The sequence below is a fragment of the Tachypleus tridentatus genome, chromosome 1 (genome assembly GCF_004210375.1).
Source record: "Tachypleus tridentatus isolate NWPU-2018 chromosome 1, ASM421037v1, whole genome shotgun sequence".
Lineage (NCBI taxonomy): Eukaryota > Metazoa > Arthropoda > Merostomata > Xiphosura > Limulidae > Tachypleus > Tachypleus tridentatus.
The window spans coordinates 129,052,702-129,076,378 of NC_134825.1; the positions used below are offsets into that span (position 1 = coordinate 129,052,702).

The window sequence follows — 23,677 nt, forward strand, 5'->3', positions numbered from 1 at the left end:
AACAAATATCATTAAAATATAAACGTATAAAGAAGCGAATACTTCCTTCGTTAACCATTAGGTGACTTATGTATAAACACAGTTCATTTTTTTATATAATTATTTGGAATTAAGCACAAAGCTATACGATTTGTGCTCTGTCCACCACGAGTACCTAAACCTGGCTTTTGCTGTGCCAATGGGGAGAGAGCGTGTACGCACAAACAGACGCTATCTGCGCTGCGCTGACCGCGTGTATCGAATCTCAGTTTTTAGTTTTATAAGCCCTCAAGCTTACCGCTTAGCCACCAAGGAGCTTAAACATCAATAGCATCGAAGCATAGTTGAAGGTATTAAACAGTATGAAGTTTGCAATAAAAACTTAATGGTAAATACAGAAAGATATAAACAAAAATTTCTTATCACACAGATGGCTTAATGATTATTCGTAACCTTTGATATACACATATATTTTTTTGTTTGGTAAAACAAATCACTTACAACTTCTAGAAAATGACACGTGGAAACACGCGTAATAAAACACATTAAAATACTAGTACATTATTATATTGTTCTCTAATGGAGAGGTAAACGAGAGCTTACAGTAGTGCTAGCATTTATGAAACTTAACCACGTTTTTTTTCTCCCACGAAGGTTTCCACTCTAGCAAGTAAAATATTTTGCTTACTACAAAACCAGGTCTCGATACCCTCGATAGGTAGAGCACAAATAGTTCATTGTGTAGATTCGTGATTAACTTAAAACTGACAAACAAACTACAATTTATTAACAGACCTGGAGTCTTTGATAAGCATTATACATATAGATTTTATAGTTTCTTTTGAACAATTTTCTAAGATATTTCTCTAAGAATAGAGGTTCTGACGTATACACATATATTTGTTTATTTTTAGGATTGAGTAAAGAAATGGTCAAGGGTCCGAAGACACGTGAAATGTCATTTTGTCTCGTGGCTGTGCTGTGGCTGAGTTTCTCAGTTGTACCAGACGAAGCAGGTAAGAAGAATCACTGTTTTACCTTCGAACAACGGTACTTTTTCATAGTAAGTTGAATTGTTCGTATTGAATCTCGAAGGTCAGTTGTACTTGTATATAATTTTCATCGTGTAATTCTTTAGCGTTAGTAGATAACAAATCAAGAAAGTTTAATGAGGATGTAGACAATCAAATACTTTACTTTTTTTTAAAAACAGCTTTAGTGTGGTTCGAATTTAATTACTCAAAAGGCACATCAGGGAAACATTAGTTCCTGTAAAACTAAGTAAAGACCTCTAGTTCATGTGATCACATATCATGCTGTTAAGTGTGGTATTATTTTGCAGGATAATGTTTAGAAATGGATGAAGTGTTTTTTGTCATTATGTGGTAAATGTTTCAGAAATATCAAAGAAAAACAAACAACTGTTACGTATAAATTAGTCATCCATATTTTCCTACCCTCACTTTCATTGTTGAACTACGCAAAACAATAAAGTGATCATTAGCTTAAAGCAACAACAAATAAGGCAAGGTAACCGGACTTAAAAATGATTTACCGATGAGAAAGAATTGTGTGTAATGTATTCTCGAACCTTTCGCGTTTTGTTTTGTTTTCTTATTGAAAAGGGTTTTGACACCAGATTAGACGTGGCTTCTTGCACACTGACTGAGTTAAAATCACGTTAATTTTGATGTTGACTTGACAAGAGAAAGCAAATAAAAAACAAACAAATAGAAAACGTCCAACAAGCTCGAGTGAAAGGACGCCACTGCGACCCTGACCGGGCTAAAAGACTTAGAACTCGTTCTTTGGTATGTAGCGACGAACGTGATCCAAACTTGACTTTCACACTCTCCGAGTCAGTGACCCAGAGCAGTGTAAACGAAGATGAACTGTGACAACCCGGGTTGTCACAGTTTCACGTAGGAGGCTACATTTCAGAAAAAAAAAAGAAAATGTAAAAGGCTTCACAGGTTATTTAATGTTAACTGTCATTCGTTATTCGAAGTTTGAGTTTGACTTTAAACGAGACTTACTACCAAAGGTTAAGAGACAAAGAAATAAAATGTCGAAGACTGCAGAGGGTGGAAGATCAGGATGACACTGGAACTGATAAATTCCCTGCTAAACTTGATGGTTGTAGTAGCAGCGTGAGCTTTACTTTAAACGCAATAAACTCTTCTTCTGATTGTCCATCGGTATAAACTTTATCTACCATTTAATGAGAGCTTTGGTTTGATGTAGGTATATACTTGAGTGAATTTCTTGGTGTTTCAAAGTTATAAGTCACACACAAAAGAGGAAGAATAACAGATGTTACCCTGCCAGTTTTTATAATAAGAACACCTTATAACTCAATACATATTAGTCTTATTTCTTATTCAAATGTGAAGAAAAAAATCTATACCAGAGGGATTAACCTCCAACGTCTTAAACTGGTCATGTCTAGCCTTGGAGTTGTATTCGTAACATTTAATGTTTCCTACCGCTGGTGTCGTGGAACTTTTGCAGCCAAATGCTCAAAATATATACAGTTAAACAAATTTCAAATCGAAACTTTTACTTGCCACTGACATTAATATTTATAAGGGCGGAGAAAAGTTGAAATGACAGAATCAGTGGATTAAATAAATAAATAAGTACCAACAAAAATGTATTTGAAATATTTTACTGATTCACATACACATTTGGTAAAAGATCAATATGTCGTTTGTTTTTCAAGTTGAACCAATTTGGTACTTTAAAAAAACAACACAGCATTTAATGACAAAAGTATTATCATACTTATCAAATGACTAGGTGGCTAGGGTGCTCAACTCGTAATTTGAGGGTTGCGGGTTTGAATCCCTGTCACACCAAACATACTCACCCTTTAGCCATGGGGGCATTATAAAGTGACGGTCAATCTCATTATTCGTTGGTAAAAGAATAGCCCAAGAGTTGGCGGTGGTTGGTGATGACTAGTTGTCTTTCCTCTAGTCTTACATTGCTAAATTAGGGATGGGTATCGCATATAGCCCTCGTGTAGCTTTGCGCGAAATTTAAAAGCAAACAAACAAATACATTTCATGATTTATATATCAAACTTCTCGATGAACTTGAAAAGAAAACAAAACACAGGTTTACATTTTAATAGCTACGGGTTTGAGAAAAAATGTCCATTGTATTACAAGCGCTTTCTAACTTTTGACGAAAACAAGATCTGAAATGTATTTAACATGTTTAATTTATTAGAATTCATCAAAAAATTATTCTATTTTCAGCCAGACTCGTGTGTTGAAACATATACATCAATCTATTATAATACAAATAAAATTAATGTGGATACCTTTTCGTGTTAAGTCTAACTAGATGAAGTGACACCTATCTAGGTCTAACTAGGAAACGTTTTAATAGACGATATCCAGTATTTCTTTTAGTGGTCTAAACCTAACTAGGTAAGATGACACTTATCTAGGTTTCACTTGGTGAAATTTTAGTACTGGGTATCGAGTACTTAAGTCACTATTTTCAAAAATTACATCTAACTGAAAGAAAACAACAGAATATTACCTTATTATAGCTTTAAAACCATACAAATTATAAATTAACAACATTTAACGACCTTCTTAACTTAAATTAAAGCAGTTTGAAATGAAAAGAAAAAGAGGTGATATTCACCAAAAGCTGTTTTATTTTCAAAAGGGTAGCTGCCGACCTATAAAAATAGCAATAAAACCAACAACTTGTAAATCACTTTCCTTTGGCAGTATGCCAAGTTAAGAAGCACAATCCATGTTTATTGAAGAATAACAGTGGACGACAAAAGCCTCTTTAGCGTAAATGGTGGGCACTTTTGACACTTAAAAAGATTTTTGTTTGAACGTTACGCTTAAAGCCACTTAAGGTATTTCTTGCTTTTGTAAACGACTGAGACATTTAAGATATACGACGAGTAAATTTACGTTCTTAAGTTAAAGTAAAAACCCTGAGATAGTGTACGATTATTTCAAATTTTGTCATCATTATTACGCTTAAAGTAAGTTTCTTCTTTTTTTTAAAAATATCTATCTTAAGTTTTTATCCTTTATCAGAAAAATCCAGAAAGTTAATCATTCTTGTAATCCACAGACAGCAAAAGTTCCTATTGTTTTAGATCGAAGCCACATTGAGCTATCTGCTGTGCTCACCGAGGGGGAACGAAGTCTGGGTTTTCGTGATATAAGTCTGTAAGCTTATTGCTGTCCTACCGAGGTATAAGTAACGTAATAGGATACTAAATGTCTATGTGATAGTCTAATTATTTTATTTCCCTGTATTAGATTGAAACTCGGGACCTCCCACATTATAAAGAGGTGCTCTACCAAAGAATAGTTAATCCTCCAATAGTTAGTAGTAAGGCACCTTTAGCAACTCAAACTACTACATTCTTCTCCATATGACAAAGAAAATAATTCCTCAGGATTTATTTCAACGTTGTGGTATAGCTCAGTGTTGGAGCTAAATTTCTTTATCCACCTGGTAATCCAGTTTTTTGATCTTCTTCGAGTAGCATTGAACCAAATAGTGACACCACAGATAAATGCTCTACCAACTAAGTTGAAAGACAGTATATTACATTCTCGTTGAACGCTGTGAAGTATATTTTCTCGTTGTTAGTGGTTCAGTACTCGTCACAACTTTGTTGTTTATACGTTGGTGCCTTGAGTAGTCTCCATTTCAGAAAAGAAAAAGTCAACAGGAATCAACTCTGAAGGTTTTTGTACCCGTTCTGGGGACAACGTCTACTAATACAATGCCCTTGGAAGATGTCATTTCACTAACGTATTTGGAATCAAGAAAGTCCATAAATCGCCAACAATTCCAGATTTTTAGGACACCCTATGCGTAAACAAAGCACATACAATATTCTACCTGTGAATTGAAGTGAGAAAACACTAATGGCATAATCCAAATGAGTTAATCTATTGACCCAAACACCATCCAGAACTAGTTGTTGCGATAGGAGTTTCTCAATATTTTAAATTCTGAAACCCGTTCCCTAGACATCTATTGTTGTATCTGTAAAAGTTGTCTTATGTGGGAATAAGTCAAACATTCCGGATAAAATTCGAAGCTGCAATGAAAAGTTGCCATAACAAAAAGAGTATGTCCCCTTCTTCAGGTATTCTGTTATCAGCCTTACTAAGCTACTGTGTCTTCTTCATCAAGTATTCTGTTACTGGCATCAGTAAGCTACTATGTCTTTCTCATCAAGTGCTTTGTTATTAGCCTTTCTAAGCAACCACGTCTTTTTCAGCAAGTGTTCTGTTATAAGCCTTACTAATCTACTATGTCTTCTTCATCAAATGTTTTGTTATCGGCATCACTAAGCTACTGTGTCTTTTTCATCAAGTATTCTGTTATTAGCCTTCCTTAAACATGAATGAGAACACAATAACAGTTTTGGCAGAACAAAGACAGGGTCACTATTAATGGGGTGCTCTTCCTAGCTGTGACTTACAGCATTGTACTCACAAGATGTAGAGTGCAACATCTCAATTTTTTTTTCTGGTGCAACTTAACCCCCTCACAGGAAAGAATTCGGCGCTCCTCCTGAAAAAACAAAACAAACGAAAAACAAAAACAAAACTGTTTTACTTAACATCGAGTTCGGGAATGTTTCATTAATGTTTTTCCAAATGAAACAGTGTGAAATACACGGAGAAAGTAAAATAAATGTTCTGTCTGCTCGGATAATAACTTGAAATTAACTATTAACAGTCGCCGAAAGGATTACTTACGTTATTTATGTCTCTTATCCTGACATTTATTGTTTCTAGGCAGTAGAAATACACTTTGTTTCTAAACTTACTTTAAATACATTCACATACTAGGTAATACAGTGCGTTATAAATAATTGATCATTTCAACTGCAATACGTCTAACGCATGAAAAAATTTTCCTCTCGCGGTAAAAAAGGAAAATCTGGTTGCTTGTTTTGAATTTAGCATAAAGCTACTCGAGGGCTATCTGTGCTAGCCATCCCTAATTTAGCAGTGTAAGACTAGAGGGAAGGTAGCTAGTCATCACCACCCACCGCCAACTCTTGGGCTACTCTTTTACCAACGAATAATGGGATTGACTGTCACATTATAACGCCCCCACAGCTGAAATGGCGAGCATGTTTGGTGCGATTCGAATCTGCGACCCTCGGATTACGAGTCGAACGCTTTAACACATTTGGCCATGCCGGGCCAGAAAGGAAAATACTTGTATCAAGTGCATTGGCCCGGCATGGCCAAGCGTGTTAAGGCGTGCGACTCGTAATCTGAGGGTCGCGTGTTCGCATCCCGGTCGTGCCAAACATGCTCGCCCTTTTAGCCGTGGGGGCGTTATAATGTGATGGTCAATCCCATTTTTCGTTGGTAAAAGAGTAGCCCAAGAGCTGGCGGTGGGTGGTGATAACTAGCTGCCTTCCCTCTAGTTTTACACTGTTAAATTATGGACGGCTAGCGCAGACAATCCTCGAGTAGCTTTGGGCGAAATTCAAAACAAACCAAATTCTTTGCGGTTCAACATCACATGCATTATAAAAGTTCTTCTAACGCTGGTAAGTTGTAAAGGCAGAAGACGCAAACTACCAAGACAGCCTCTTCTGTGTTAGCAAGCTATACACAATATACAAATATTAAACCCGTCAAGTTAAAGTTAAGCGTATGCTTCACATAATTAAATAATAAACAATAAGAAACTTAATAAGAATTCTGTTTGACAAGATAATAGAAGAAAAACAAACATACTTTTGTAACTGTATTTCCTTCTTTTTCTAACTTATTAGCAGCAACACTCCAATCTTTATTTTCACTTCTTTTGTTATGGTCCGGCATGACTAGGTTGTTAGGGGACGTCTGACTCACAATGTGAAGGTCGATGGTTCGAATTCCTATCCCACCAAACAGTTTAGTCCTTTCAACCGTAAAGCCATTATAATTTTACGATCAACCTAATTATTTGTTGATAAAAGAGTAGCCCAAGAATCGATGTGTGGTGACAACTAGGGGCCTTCCCTCTAGTCTTTCTTTGGTAAATTAGGGGAGGTTAGTGCAGATAGTCTTTGTGTAGCTTTGCGCGAGATTCAAATCAAACATTTTCTTATTAGAATAATTTAAAACAAAGCTCTAATCTTATGAACGCAGAAATCTAATTTCTCTGAAAGTAAAATGTCTGGATAATGGGTAATAATGAACTTTAATCAGTTCATTACAGTGGAAGACAATAAAACCATATATGAAGGGAATTTTTCCATAGTTAAGCTTCAGTTTTTCTAAAAGATTTCAGGATTCGGCATGACCTGATGTTTAGGGCGCTAGGCTCGCAATCTTATGGTTGCGGATTCGAATACCTGTCACTGAACATCTTCATCCTTTACTCTAGGGGGAAGCTACTCATTGGTACAAGAGTAGCCCAAGAGTTGGCGGTGGATGGTGTTGACTAGCTGCCTTCCCCATAGTCTGCCACTGCTAAATTAAAATGGGTAACGCAGGTAACTCTTTTACAGGTTTGGCTAAAATTCAAACCAACCCTAAAAGATTTCTGCGTCACATTCTGTAGGTGTTTGTTATCGAGTTGTTGAGTTGGCGTGGATGAAGTCATAAGGGAAACGGAATGGAAAACAGTTAAATCAATAATTGCTAATCAGTGATTTTGTATAAAAGGCAGCTAATATGTAAAGTCTGTTTCTGCATTACTAAGATTTTAAAAATAATTAATAGTTTTATTTCTGTTATAATCAGACAGTTTGTGACAGAGAAATGAAGCACTTAAAGTACAATATACTTGTTACAATAACAGTTAAAGAACTGTAGAGCAAAGTCATATTGGACTATTTATTGTGACCGTCACAGGAAATCGAACCTCAGATTTTAGCCTTGTAGTTCGTAAACTCATCGCTGTCTCCCCCCTCCACACACATAAAGGAAATTGAAGAAAAACTTGCAAAACATAAACCAGAATATTTCCCGTCTACTGGCACAGCTGCGTATTTGCAGACTTACAACGTGGCCTAGCGCGCTAAGGCGTGCGCTTCGTAATCTGAGGGTCGCGGGTTCGCGCCCGAGTCGCGCCAAACATGCTCGCCCTCCCAGCAGTGGGGGGCGTTATAATGTGACGGTCATTCTCACTATTCGTTGGTAAAAGAGTAGCCCAAGAGTTGGCGGTGGGTGGTGATGACTAGCTGCCTTCCCTCTGGTCTTACACTGCTAAATTAGGGACGGCTAGCACAGATAGCTCTCGAGTAGCTTTGTGCGAAATTCCAAAAAACAAACAAACAAACAGACTTACAACGTTAGAAACCAGATTTCGATACTCATGGCGGGCAGAGCTCAGATAGCCCGTTGTATAGCTTTGTGCTTAGCTTCAAACAAAGAAACTAAAACATTTTGATGATTTCATTAATCATAATTAACTATAAATGACATCAAAATAAATTACTTCTTATGAATTAAACATTATCTAGACTAATCTAACAACTAAGATGAAACAGTGAATTCTGTTTATATTTACTGTAACAATATTCTTTTCTTGGTTTTTTTATAGCTCCGATGTCACAATTTTCAACTTTAGTTCGAAAACCACGAAATCAAGGTAAGCCAATAATAAAGCGGAAACTTACTCAAGGTTAAAAAAAATTGGACAATGATGGATATTTTATAACAAAGTTTACTGAATAGCATTTGTAATATTTTTACTCAAATATATTAAAGAAATCACAGTTTTTCACACTGGAATATAAATGCATATTTTATATAGTTTGTTATGAATAAGGCATAAAGCTTTTGCAGAAAGATGTTTCGTAATATTAACTAAAAAACTAAAAGTTTATGTTTATGTACGAGATCAGTAAACCAGACAAATTCCATCTGCCTATATAAGGATATAGCCTAACTCACGTGCAGAATAGACAAAAGTAAGGTGTCTAGTGTGTTAACCATAAAGGTTGTCTGGAGCAGAACCGGTTGTAGTCTTAAACTTTGTATAATAAATTCTAAAAAGATATAAAACATTTTTGTTTTACATGTAGCAAATGCCAAGATAATTTAGCTTACGATATTTTTCTTGTAAACCTATTAAAATGGTAACACGCTTTGAATCATGACTTGAAGTAATTCAGATTGTCTAACTGTTATGGTTGCATTAACTAGTTATTTTTCACTAAACTAATAAAGTATGAAAACAAAAGGTTTAAAATAAATATCTACGTATTTAGTGTCGAAAATAGTGTTAACTGTACGAAATAGACTTTCCATGTTTTAAAAATGTAGCATTTAAAACTAACACTGTCAATAAATAGAAGTGGTCGAGCTAGAAAACACAAATTATCCAGAAGTGGTGTTAAGTACCTTTGTAGGATGTGCAATGGTCGAATACAAAATTTTATCAATAACATTACTACAAATACAGGTATGAGTCATGGTCTCAATGGACGTGAAGCTGCTCGAAAACCTACGGTGAGAAAACTAACTAAATCTAAATGTTGAAACTGGTATCGATCCACAAATAGTAGAATAAGATAAGCTAGATACATGTACACTTTACTGATAAATACAAGTTAGAATGTTTCGGCAATTATCAACAGTAGTTTATGCGAGGGTAGAGAAGAGAACGGAACCATAGACAGTGTACAAGAACTGCAGCAAAACAAGGTGTGGGATTAGTATAAGTTTGAGCTGTGTGTGTGTGTGTTTGTGTTTTCTTATAGCAAAGCCACATCGGGCTATCTCCTGCAAGGTGAAGAATGTCGATGATTTGCACAATATTAATGGCACAGTGACTCCTGATGTGTACAGACAGATTTATATTTTGAGTGGGAAGCATAAGTGGCAAACAATATAACACTTACAACCACAGTTTTAATATCACAAAGCCCCAGTACGATAATGCTTTAAGTGTCCACAATAGCATGTTTATAAACTATATAGTAGGATGAAATAATGTTCTTCGTAAAGCAATGGGATCAGAAAACACTAGTAACTTTCCAAGTTACATGTTTTTCCTAGTTGCTTTTAGTCGTCGTTTGTGGCTGGCTTCTCTATGTATATCGTTTGTGTGTGTCCATTACTCTATACATACATTGAAGTTATTAAATTAGATATTTATTCTTTTAGGGTTATTACAGATATCATTACAAAAAGTGTAAATCATGTATCTTGTGACACGTGAAGAATGTCTTTATACAACATACCTCAAATACAATATGTCCTTATGTTACCAAATAAAATTCCACTACCTTAATCTCACACCCCCGCTTACGTATGATGATTTTTCTCTTACAATGTCCCAATATATACTTTTTCTGTTGCCAAATCCTACTACACTTCTATTATCCGATGCATGTTATAATATTTGCATTACTCCATATCGCCATACGGTGTTACTTATTACTGAATATCAACATGTGATGATATTTCTTTTTTCTCATAGAAAATATACTTACTATTATGTTTTCTTATTTGACTAAAGCCTTATAAAATAAACTTTGGTGTGAGAAAAAAAGTAATATATTGTTATAAGATGATCTTTCAACGTGATACTTTCTCACAGGATGTTACTATATGATGAAACACTACGATAATGGAGAACAGATAGAAACAAATGAGCCATGTCTCAACTGCACGTGCACGAATTCCATGCTCACGTGCTTCCTGCGAGTTTGCCCATACAGAAAATCGCTAGATAAAGGATGTAAAGAAGAGAAGCAAGAAGGGGAATGTTGTTCGAAGGTTATCTGTCCCGAAGGTTAGTGCCTGCTTTCACTAGCTTTTTATATTTACACCCATCTTTAACAGACATTAAGATGATGCAAGGAGTTACACAATAGTACTAACGTTTTTAATGTCATTGATGTCTTTCATTTATTGAACTAGTTATGTTAAGGGCCATTATAAGTTCAGTTATTTTAGCTCTTGCTTGCTGTAAAATCTTGGTTTTGACCGAGTTCTAAGTAACGTATACAAAAACATTATTATTATAAATTTAAATATATAACCCATGCACTCACATATTTGCGGGCCCGGCATGGCCTAGCGCGTTAAGGCGTGCGCTTCGTAATCTGAGGGTCGCGGGTTCGCGCCCGAGTTGCGCCAAACATGCTCGCCCTCCCAGCCGTGGGGGCGTTATAATGTGACGGTCAATCCCACTATTCGTTGGTAACAGAGTAGCCCAAGAGTTGGCGGTGGGTGGTGATGACTAGCTGCCTTCCCTCTAGCCTTACACTGCTAAATTAGGGACGGCTAGCACAGATAGCTCTCGAGTAGCTTTGTGCGAAATTCCAAAACAAACAAACACATAGTTGCAATTATTCTTTCTTACGATATTAAACAGGGAGGTTAATTTCTTCATTTTGCACACGTACAAAAAGTAAATAACAAAAATCTTTCAAGTATTCTAAACTAATTTCAGTATTTTCACCCTCTACGAAGGTATGTGCGCTCACAGGTCAGACAAGAGACTATATTAAGGCATAGTCATCTATAATTTAAAAGTGCTACCGTGTTTCTCCGATAATAAGACCTAGTGTGATTTTTGGGGATAGTTTTAATATAAGCCCTACCCTTAAAATAAGCCCTAGTTAAGAGTGGCAGGAAGAGGAAAGAAATAAAAAAAATTAATTTATTAATTAGTTTAATAGTTAGTTAATTAGTTTGTTTAAGTATTAATCAGTTAGTTTAATAGTTTAATAATAGTTTATTTTAAATGGTTAGTTTAATAGTTTTACTTTATAACTTCATTTTTTTAATATATCAAAATAAGACATCCCCCGAAAATAAGCCCTAGTGTCATATTTTGGAGTGAAAATTAATATAAGCCCTGTCTTATTTTCGGAGAAACACGGTAGCAAGATAGAGGACGTAAATAGTCATTACTATGTTACTACTCAAACCGAATAACAGAACTGACCGTAATAATTATGCTTCCACAACTCGAAGTCAAAGTGTGGAACATATTTAACGTTACACTGCGGTTCTAACCTTGGACTATTAGGTGTTTCAGCTTCGTGAGAAGCGTCGTCCTATCACATTATGTAATCAGAATAATGGGAACAAAATTTAAAAATAAAAAAGTGGTGAAGGGTTTTGTTCCTAACTTGCGTGCATCAATAATTTTAGAGTGGTTAATTATTATTATTTGTATTATTTTCAAACTCAGCTCTATGTATTGGTAATAGATCATACAAAACGTGCTCTTCGTTTGGGTGGCTAATTAACTTTAATTGTACAAGTGAATAGCAAAGATAATCACCAATACTATTTGCTTTTATTAGTGTACTGTGTAATATTCTAGAATCCACTCGTAATACAAAGTATGACTGAACACATCGTTGCGCTTATATATAATCGTTTAAGTTGTAAGTGGGTGATTACTGATAACACAAAAATGTTTTAAAAATATCTTCAACTAATAATTATTTTAATAGCACAAAGAAATAACTATTCAGCTTCGTTTCGATGCTAAGTTAGTCATAGAATTTTAATGATTTTAAATAAAATAATGCATGGAAGTGACGATTAGGCACGAGACTGGAAATCAACTCAAAGATTGCCTCTGTATGATGTCACATGGTCGCATGCAGGATTAATGTATGTGTATGTGTTTTTCATTAAATATTATTTCAAAGTTTTATCCAATACTATTTTGCTTTCAAATCTGTATATATATATAGCACAAAAACATGTATTAGTTTGTTTGTTATTTAATTAGTCCTACGTTTCTGAGACCATCACAACCTAACTTTGTAAGATGATCGTTTGGAACAAGGGAAATGTTAATGGTAAGGGGGATTTAACAATTCTACCCTCACTATTGATTTTAATGATAAGTTATTATATTTGATGTAAGTTGACGTTAACTATATTCATAAACGGCACCATGTCCTAAAACAGAAAAATATTCAATTTCGTGTAGCACAACTCACACACAGTGTGGGAGGGGGTACACAAATATCTTATATATCTCAGAAACTGCGCTAGCATTCTGTATGGAGAAATGTAATGAAAACAAATGACTATCACTATTACAATACTAAATAAACTCAACTGAAGTTTCTACTGTAACCAAAGGCTGATATGGAGATCTGTTATTTGAGTTATACCCACTCCCTACTTTAACCCGCGACATTTCAACTTCGACTCTAAAGACATTTTAATGGCCAATGACCGTCAATTTACTAAACACGTGAAACACTGACATCACGAGCTGTATGTTGAAAGTAGGTAATAAAAAGAACTTCTACCGCCACGACTTTGGCCGCTACTTCTTAATACAAAGTCACGCTGGACATCGCACATTATATACCATGTTTTGAGTTCATACATATTGAATTGTTTAACCTTATACAAAATTTTGGGGACGTAATATAGAATACTGGAATAACATATTATGCTATAAATAACTTGTGTAAAACTAATTTTTTTTCTGTTATTTATCATACCATCCACTTTTATCATATTTTAAGTTCATAACCTGGACAAAGGATGGGTACCTCAGTCTATTACCTATAAAAAAAACTACTTGTTATAACAATATATGACGTTTTAGATCGAACATTTTATATTATTATTAGCTCTAATGAGCTATTGAAATTAAAGGTCGTTTATACATATATTTGTGCTGATACTAAATCATTTATTTTAACCATTTTTCCTTTTTTTCTTTTCATAGCTTCTGATTTGACAACTTCAGTTTCAATCACTGATCAATATTTCCCGGAAGATTCAGGTAAAGATTTCAGTTCGTTGACGATGTAAATAATAAGGGCACACGAACTTTCTGAAGCTTTTCTTTAGGTATTGCTAACAACTTCAAACTGGTTTTCTTTGGCTAAAACCTCTCTGTTAGTTTGAATATATGTACAATGTGCTCGATTCATGACCTATACAATCAATTCATGCCAATACAACTGCGTGCGTTAAAGAGACAATAACACTAATATGTTTTTGTGAAAAATTAATATTCATAATACTCATACAGTAAACTTGTTATAAAAAAGTACGTTTTGCGCCAAACCAATAAGTCATAACTTTTGTCACAGGATTCACTCAGAACACAAGAAGATGCAAAAGAAGGGGGTTAAAGTTGATTCAACTCCCAGAGCCAACAAATCCTAAGACTAACACGAAAAAATTATCATCCTGTTTAAAACAAATATCTCTAAACCCCAAGGTGTATCTCAAATTAGTTAGAATTTTGTTCACAAATTAAAAAATAAGAATTTAACAAGAAACAATATTTATTATAATTATTCAAGAAAGCGCAACGGTCGGATTATAAATTCTAGTTAATCATTACAAATGTCATCTGCATCTGTACAGCAAATATCATAGAGAAGACATACGCTAACCTCAAACTCAAAATTTTCACTTCTTTTTCCAGGATGCTACCAAGGTAGCGTATACTATCCCGAAGGTGCCTTGTTACCTTCTGACCCAGAGAAGCCATGCGAAGTTTGCTACTGTATCAATAACAGCAGCTCCTGTGTTATACAAGAGTGCACTCTTCAAGTCAAAGAGTGCTTACCAATCTATCGGAAAGGAATGTGTTGTCCTGTTAAGTACAACTGCTGTAAGTACACCTTTGGCAAAAACACGAAGCTCAAATACACACCTACACCTGTAATAAACTTTAAAAACTGGAAGGTATTCAGTGTTTTGTAGACTTATTAAAAAATCTCTCATATTAAAAACTTCCAGTATGACTTCAGATTCCACATCATCGACCGTTTTCTTCCATTGTTGTATGCAAATATAATCCGATCTTTTGTAACGCACAATCTAAATACACAAAAAAACATTAAAAAAGATAATGGTTGAAATGTTTTATATCGTGTGTCAGATGTACTAGTTGTTTAATAGCTTATATTTTTAACACGTAAGAAACTTCTGGGATCTATTTTTATCCTGTAAGAAATACGTGGAATAGTTTATATAATTTTCTTTAGCATTGTGGAACTAAGTATTATCTCATTAAACCTGTTGATCAACAAAAAAAGTTTTGTTAATTATACAGGATTTAAGTTTTATTATTCATGTAAGTGATAATATAAACAGTGCCACGACCGCTGCTATTTATAGTACCATGTTTAGTATCAATTGAGCTCTAGCTTTTAAACAATGATAATTCGTAACTGTATTTAGAGCCAATCCACTTCAAAAATATACATCACGACTACTTTGTGGTTTGTGTTTATTATCAAACAGCCTCTAGATTGTAAATAATCAAATTCTTCTTATATTTCGAAATCGTTACTTTAGACTGTTGTCAAGCTCGTAAGTCGTGATTAGAGTCTGTAAAATGTTACAAACTACACGTCGTCTTTTCATTCAGTCCTGTTTTCATCTTTGTATGCTATACTCATTTAATTAATGCTAACAATCTCAATTTTAAAATGGTACCATCAGTAAAACCCTCGGGAACAACAAACACCCCTGAAGAAGAAGGAGGCAAGAAGGACGACTTTTCAGGTAGGGCAAATTATCGTGTACAATCACTAACATGAATTATATTTTATTGCTTTTGTTCATGTACAGTCACTAACATGGATCATTACACTTGTTCATGTACAATCACTGACATGAGTTTTAGTGTTTTAAGCCTTCGACTTTATCGGTGTGCAACTGGTGGGGCTATCTGGTAAGGTTCGCCCACATTTAAGTAATGAAGATAAGAACAGAACAACAGATTGAGTGTCAAAATTCAATGTATATTTATTTTCACAGTTGGGTGTTTAATTGATGGTAAGTACTTTGCCGATGGAGAGGCTGTTGAATCAAATGACCCTTGCCAACAATGTTACTGCATGAACAATAAACTAATGTGTAGTATACAGGACTGCAAGCCACCGGCGGAAGACTGTCAACCATTGACACCAGAGAAAGGAGAGTGCTGTCCGGAAAAATACAACTGTTGTAAGTTCTGAACTAATCTGGGATGGTTTTTTTTTCATATGCATTGTTATATTCTATTCTCAGAATTGCAATACTGTAATTTTAGGTTTACAGATACCTACTACAATAAATTTAAATGTCTTTTGCCATACTGTATAGAACTTGGATGAAACGATACGTCTGTATAAATGTATGTGTGTTTTCTTATAGCAAAGCCAAATCGGGCTCTCTGCTGAGCCCACCGAGGGAAATCGAATCCCTGATTTTAGCGTTGTAAATTTGTCTGTATAAATAAATGTCAATATGTGTGTATCTGTTCCTCATACATTTTCACAAGTCTTGATTAATCAGCACCATACTTGACACGGTAATACAAGAGGACATAAGGAAGGACATATGGAGAGATGGAACCCCTCTAATTTCGGAAAAGCTAACAATGTTATATATTTTTCAACATTAGAATAAACCATGTAACCACTGTTGTTAGAATTATTGAAAACAATGTCCTTTTTTAAAGTATTGGCACCTTTATGCATTTTCATTACACTTTTGTTATACTAAGAAAAAATAGAAGGGCAGTTTCCTATCCTTTGTTAAAAGGATTTTTATTTCACCTGTTCAACGGATGGATATTCAACTAGTTATCTGTAAAAATATACACAAATTAATAAGTTTAAAAAAGAGCTTATTAATCTTTAGATTTGCATATTAGAGTCTATATATTTTATAATGAAACACTTCACTAAATTTTTCAATCTTATTTTGATTATTTTTGCTTTCTGCTGTAGCTATGACTCTAAGGCCTTTCACAGAACCTATCCAACCTGTTAGGCAAGAAGTCACAGATGATCTTTTTGTCACTACACAAGCCACAACTGACAAACCCATTAGAAAAGAAGCCACAGATGGTCCTACTGTCACTCCGACTGAAAAACAACAGACCAAAGATGAACCTACTGTAATTACGGAAGACACCTCAAGAGTGTCAGAGTTTACAACATCTGGGAAGGTTGTAGAATCAATCATTTTTCAAAGTCCCTTAACCAAAGACACTGTAGTGATCTCTGCAGGAATACCAGGTGAAGGTAAGTAATTGTGTTTTGTTTTTTTAGTTTGAAGTCGTTTAACGATATTACATATTCCTTTTCTTCTAAACAAAAGATAATAAGAATGTTCCTCATTCTTAATTCATCGAGAACAATAATCTTGTATTTATTCAGGAATATGCCGATTAAACAACACTGTTTACCAGGACAACGAAAGAGTTTCTAATATCGATGCTTGCACCGTTAACTGTGTTTGCATGAACAGCATAATTCAATGTGAACAAATTACGTGTGTAGTTCCCAACAAGGATATTCTGAAGAACTGTATTTTTATCGAAGATGTAGACCACTGTTGTCCTAGATACGAATGTTGTGAGTACATTAAAGTTCACACAATTTATTCAAAAAGGTTTCTAATGCAAAATGTGTTCTTATTACAACCACACAAAGTATTCAAAATGTTTGTCTTCTGCATTGACACATAATAGCACTTTTCTCTGTTCAACCACGCATCTTTAGCACAATCATTGTTCTTTTGCCAAAATGGCAAACAATACCATAAAAAGGTTCAAACAATGCTAAAAAATCAAAATTGATAAATTATAATAGGAATTAAGTGAGCTGAAAAATTATTCAGTAAACGTATTCATGACCTACCTTGCATATTAAATTTATTATGCTATCAATGATAACATGACTAAACTTGAAAATCATAGCGATAAAGAAGTAAAATAAGATATACATTATAGTAACAACAAATTTTACTGTTATTGGAAAAAAATTTTTTGAGATTGCTACAATTTTCCAACATTTTCTTTGAATGAATGGATTGAATGGTTATTTCTATAGCATCTGATGTGACAGAACTGGAAAATACAGCACCCAGTGTAACTGGTACTGAAAGCATATTTGGCGAAGATTTGATTACAACAAGAAGAAGAACTACACCAAATGATGCTACAACTGAGAAAGGAGATACAGAAATTGACGTTAAAACACATACAATTGAATATGAAGTGACAATTAATAAAGAAACAAGTGAAGATGGAGTGACAACAAAGGTTCTGGACATTGAACAAGAAGAGACTGTAACAGAAAAAAAGGACACAGAAGTCGATGTTAGAACAGATTCTTTACTCACTACAACAGAAGTGGTCACGACTCTTATAGAAACAAGTGACGATGGAGTGACAACAAAAGTCCTGGATACCGAACCAGAAGAGACTGTAACAGAGAAAAAGGACACAGAGGTTGATGTTAGAACAGATGCTTTACCAACTACAACAGACGTTAATGTAACTGATAAGGAAACAATTGATGATGAAGTAATAAAAATGGTTCCAGGTGTTGCATCAGAAAAGACTGCAACAGAGAAAAAGGACACAGAGGTCGATGTTGTAACAGATGCTTCACCAACGACAACAGAAATGGCTGGAACTGTTAAAGAAACAGGTGATGTTGGAGTGACAACAAATGTTTCTGATACTGCATCAGAAGAGACTGTAACAGAGAAAAAGGACACAGATGTCAATGCTGTAACTGTTGTATCAACAACGACAACAAAAGTAGTCGGAACTGTTAAAGAAACAGGGGATGATGGAGTGACAACAAAGGTCCTGGACACTGAACTAGAAGAAACTGTAACAGAGAAAAAGGACACAGAGGTCGATATTGTAACAGATGTATCACCAACGATAACAGAAGTGGCTGGAACTGTTAAAGAAACAGGTGATGTTCGAATGACAACAAATGTTTTTGATACTGAACCAGGAAAGACTGTAACAGAGAAAAGGGACACAGAAGTCATTGCTAGAACAGATGCTTTATTCACCACAACAGAAGTGGTCGTAACTGATAAGGAAACACTTGATGATGGAGTAATAACAAAGGTTCTAGATGTTGCATCAGAAGAGACTGTAACAGAGAAAAAGGACACAGAGGTTGATGTTAGAACAGATGCTTTACCAACTACAACAGACGTTAATGTAACTGATAAGGAAACAATTGATGATGAAGTAGTAAAAATGGTTCCAGGTGTTGCATCAGAAAAGACTGCAACAGAGAAAAAGGACACAGAGGTCGATGTTGTAACAGATGCTTCACCAACGACAACAGAAATGGCTGGAACTGTTAAAGAAACAGGTGATGTTGGAGTGACAACAAATGTTTCTGATACTGCATCAGAAGAGACTGTAACAGAGAAAAAGGACACAGATGTCGATGTTGTAACAGTTGCATTAATAACGACAACAGAAGTAGTCGGAACTGTTAAAGAAACAAGTGACCGTGAAGTGACAACAAAGGTCCCGGGCACTGAACGAGAAGAAACTGTAACAGAGAAAAAGGACATAGAAGTCGATGTTGCAACAGATGGTTCACCAACGACAACAGAAGTGGCCGGAACTGTTAAAGAAAGAGGTGATGTTGGAGTGACACCAAATGTTCCTGATACTGAATCAGAAGACACTGTAACAGAGAAAAAGGACACAGAGGTCGATGTTAAAACAGATGGTTTACTCTCTACAATAGAAGTGGTCACGACTCTTAAAGAAACAAGTGACGATGGAGTGACAACAAATGTTCCAGATATTCCATCAGAAGAGACTGTAACAGAGAAAAAAAATACAGAAATCGATCTTAGAACAGATGCTTCACCAACGACGACAGAAGTGGTCGTAATTGTCAAAGAAATGAATGATGATGGAGTGACGACAAAAGTTCCAGATGTTGTTCCAGAAGAGATTGTAACAAAAAAGCAAGACGCAGAGCCTGATGGAATAGCTACTCTTCCCACTACTCCTAAATTGGCCGCAACTGATAAAGAACTAAGTGAAGAAAAAGTGATAACACCATCCGCAGAAGTTGTAACCGAGGAAGAGGTATTTGGATCAACACATAGTGTATCTTTCACTTCACAAGCAACAAAATCTCCTCAATCAACAGGTAAGGAAGACTTGAATGGTAACTGTAACGTAAAGCGATAATATCTTTAGGAATATTTATAAATACAGAGACTTAATTATGTCGAAATTAATGAATTGTATAACTAGAAATTTAAACCAGTAAGATAGTTAACATCTTACGGTTTATTACAAATTTTATTGCACCATTATTTGTAATAAGCATTAAGTGTGTTTGCACTTAAGATATTTATTAATTCTGGACATTTTTATAATAGTTCTACACTTCTTCCTAATTTTAGATAAGTCTGCTACAACTCCAAGTATTTCTTTCACCCTTCCCGAAGGAGGTAAGTAAAAGTAACCAATACTGTGGCTCATGTTTTTGTTAGTTAAATAATTTATCTTATTTTCATAATATCGTTAGCGGTTTCTCAATTTAACTAACATAGTAAATCGAATGTCTTAATCATTTTGGTTAACAGTAATTAGAATTAATGGCCATTGGTTGTAGCTAAATAACATTTAACTTGAAGGTTGGTTGCTTAACCACAAAAATATATATGGGGTGTGTTCGTTACGTGGATCGAACCACGAAATTTAGTGTTATAAACTTTCAAGCTTACTCATGAGAAACTATTGTTTTTCAAATAAATAAAAATACACAATCAGATGTTGAACTTTTCTTTATCCGATTAATTAATAACATGGTATGAGCTGAGGTGGAGAATTTAAATAAAATATATTACGAAAATGCGAAGGTAAAAATTAAGATTGAAAATTATATACATATATATATTTATTTGCATATCTATAAGCTTTAATGAATAATAGAATAAAAATACAGGTATTTACAACCTGATGTTAATTGTTTTTTCTTAAATTTCTTTTACAAATAACCAACTGTCCAATCTGAACCTCTCATAAAATTACAATATTATCAGGACTAAAACAGGACTATTGTGATTGCCGATTTATCAGCTATTGTTATAGGTTTTTTTGTTACCATTAGAGTGATGAAATTTAATCTTTTATCCAAAGTTCTGTTTAAACATATTTGATGAAACATAGAAATACATACACGTATATAATCCAGGTCAGTTAAAAAACAAAAAATACACAACAAAACATTTACGTTCACTTTTATGTTCAATGTTAATATATCTTAGAACGGATGGTATGGGTATTAACACTTTTATTGATAAGAAGAAAACAATGTTTCACCCTTCCTAGGTCATCTTCAGGTTAAAAAAGAGAGGGTTTGAATGTGACCGTTGACGGTCAATGTCTTAGGGACGAGAGTATAAACGCGTTCAAGATTGTAGGGGACGTTGCAGGTGGATGTTAGATTATTAATTTGTGTAGGTATAAAGGTGTTCCTTTATATTGGTTTAGTTTTGGTTTTAGTTACTGTATAAGTAGGGTGTCTTTGATTTTTGCGTTTGTTTATATTGGTTTCCCTCCTTAGCATCTAGGTATTTTCTTTGGTTGTGTTGTGTTTATTTGGTTTGCAGTGTTCAAAAACATGTGAAGGTGTTTTGTTTTTTGCATTCTTTGAACCTGGTTTCCATTATTATGCTTGTTTCTCCAATATATAAGTCGTGGCAGTTGTTGCATTGTATTTTATAAATTGTTTTGGTGTTGTGTTTGTCGGTGTACTTTTAACAAAGTATGGACTCTAGTTTTGTACCTGGTTTTTGAATAAATTTGGTGTTTACTGGAATGTTGTGTTTTGTTATAATATTTTTCAAAATTCTGGTTATTTTTTCGCTGATGTTGGGAACATATGTATGCAGCAGTGTAAGGTTTTATAGTTTATTGTTGTTTGTTTGTTGTTGGTTTAGGTGTATGTTAGGTAGGTGTAAGGCTGAAATGACTGCTTGAGATTCAGTCTGTGTTATAAAAATGTTCATTATAACTATTGCATTGCCTCTATATGCTTTTAGAATTTTGATGTTGTTCTTTTAAGTTGTTTATAGAATTAATATATTTTTGTGTGAGGTTGTTTTTTAGATTTATTTTCTGTATTATATTGATAGTTTTGTGTGAAATTTCTTTGAAAAACTTGTTGAAGAAACACCTTTATATCTATACTAATTAATAACCGAACATCCACCTGCAACTCCCCCTACAATCCGGTACCCGTTTATACTCTCGTTCCTAAGACATGTGTTCGTCAACGGTCACATTCAAACTCTCTCTTTCTTAACTTGAAGATGATTTACGAAGGTCGAAACGATGTTCTATCCTTATCAATAAAAGTGTTAATACCCGTTCTGAGATACATTTTTATTTTAAGTGGGTTTCTCGTCATCAAGAATGTTCAATGCTAATTTTAGTATCTAGAAGAAAATATCATAACTGGAAAAGTTTCCTTACTTTGGAGAGTTTCTTACTTTTCTTTTAGTTTAATTATTTTAATTCCGAACTTTTAGAATGTTTGCAATAACTGTGAACTCTCACTAATGTTTTTAAATTTCTTTTCTACATCATACACTCTACATGCAAGTGACTGATAAGTCTAAACGAATTTACTGAACTTTTTACAGCTTGTATCTATGAGAATCGCGTGTTTCAGTCTGCTGAGCAGATTCCCTTCCCAGATCCATGTGAGTACTGCTTCTGCTACGAGGGAGACATTCTGTGTATTCATCAGGAATGTCCGCCACCATCGCTTGGATGTTTTGAGATCGCCCTCAGCCAATACTGTTGTCCACGTTACGAATGCCGTAAGTTATTTTAGAATAAATCAACTTGCATAATACGTTCTTGAAGTTATTTTCAGTTCTTTCAGATATGGTTTTGCTCTGGGTCGAATTTTGTGCCAAGCCATACGAGTGCCTGTGGACAGTAGCAATTCCTAATTTAGCAGTGAAACAGTAGACGGAAGGCAGCTAGTCATCACCACCCACCGCCAACACTTGGAATACTCGTTTTTTTATCAACGAATAGTGGGATTTGCCTTTACTTTATAATGCCTCCATGACTGAAAGGGTATGATGATGTGACGGGGATTCAAATCCCTGACCCACAGATTACATCTCGGGCTTCCTTAACCAGCTTTCAATGCCAGACTATTTTCAATATGAGCGGCCCGGAATGGCCATGTGGTTAGGATGCTCGATTCGTAATCTCTGGGTCACTGGTTCGAATCCCCGTCACACCAAACATGCTCGCTCTTTCATCCGTGAGGGCGTTAAAATTTTACGGTCAATTCCACTATTCGTTGGTAAAAGAGTGGTCTAATAGTTGGCGGTGATGACTAACTGCCTTCCCTCTAATTTTACACTGCTAAATTAGGGACGGCTCGCACAAATAACCCTTGTGTAATTTTGCGTGAAATTCGAAACACAAACAATCAAATAAATCGATATTAACTAATAAAATTAGGTGTTTAAAAAGATTCAGGGCTCAGACCTCGCAGAAATTGTTGGCGTTTTAGTACGATATATATCATTATTTTATATTGCTATTTTCGAGATACCAAATTAATTCGGGACTCCAGCTCCGTGTGTCAATACCTAGAAACGCCTCTAGAGATGAATAAAAAAATTGGTTGACGTAAAGTATGCAAATGAAATTACCTTTAAATACACTCGATTTTTGTCAAGCTGTAACTAATTCCTCTTTAGCGTTAAGTTGTCTGGTTTATATTTAAACTGAACTGGTGGTAAGGTATTTCAACAAATATGATTACATTAAATTCATTTACAAAACAATCTATTCCAGTTTACCATAATCTGAAAAACATACTTCTATGTAAATGATTTTCAGTTTTTTGTCAATGAGTTTTTGTTTTAATATGTGAACTTTTTTTCACGGCGCAAATGTTTACTGTGATTGATAAACAGAC

At 34.7% G+C, this 23,677-nt stretch overlaps 1 protein-coding gene across 6 annotated transcripts in view; it reads left to right on the plus strand.

Moving 5' to 3' along the window:
- The window catches only part of LOC143223477 (uncharacterized), a 35,812-nt gene that overhangs the window by 5,755 nt on the left and 6,380 nt on the right, over nt 1-23,677 (plus strand). For 2 of the 6 annotated variants that reach the window (XM_076451513.1, XM_076451523.1), the window contains exons 2-13: nt 894-995; nt 8,536-8,583; nt 10,540-10,734; nt 13,657-13,713; nt 14,368-14,556; nt 15,393-15,455; nt 15,711-15,899; nt 16,667-16,963; nt 17,099-17,296; nt 17,774-19,867; nt 20,127-20,174; nt 22,374-22,553. In XM_076451513.1, the coding sequence (XP_076307628.1) occupies nt 908-995; nt 8,536-8,583; nt 10,540-10,734; nt 13,657-13,713; nt 14,368-14,556; nt 15,393-15,455; nt 15,711-15,899; nt 16,667-16,963; nt 17,099-17,296; nt 17,774-19,867; nt 20,127-20,174; nt 22,374-22,553 (3,646 nt within the window). In that variant the 5' untranslated portion in view covers nt 894-907. Of the gene's footprint in view, nt 1-893; nt 996-8,535; nt 8,584-9,583; nt 9,642-10,539; nt 10,735-13,308; nt 13,393-13,656; nt 13,714-14,367; nt 14,557-15,392; nt 15,456-15,710; nt 15,900-16,666; nt 16,964-17,098; nt 17,297-17,773; nt 19,868-20,126; nt 20,175-22,373; nt 22,554-23,677 lie in introns of those variants that run through there. The other 4 variants (XM_076451548.1, XM_076451531.1, XM_076451538.1 and 1 more) reach the window with 4 other exon arrangements.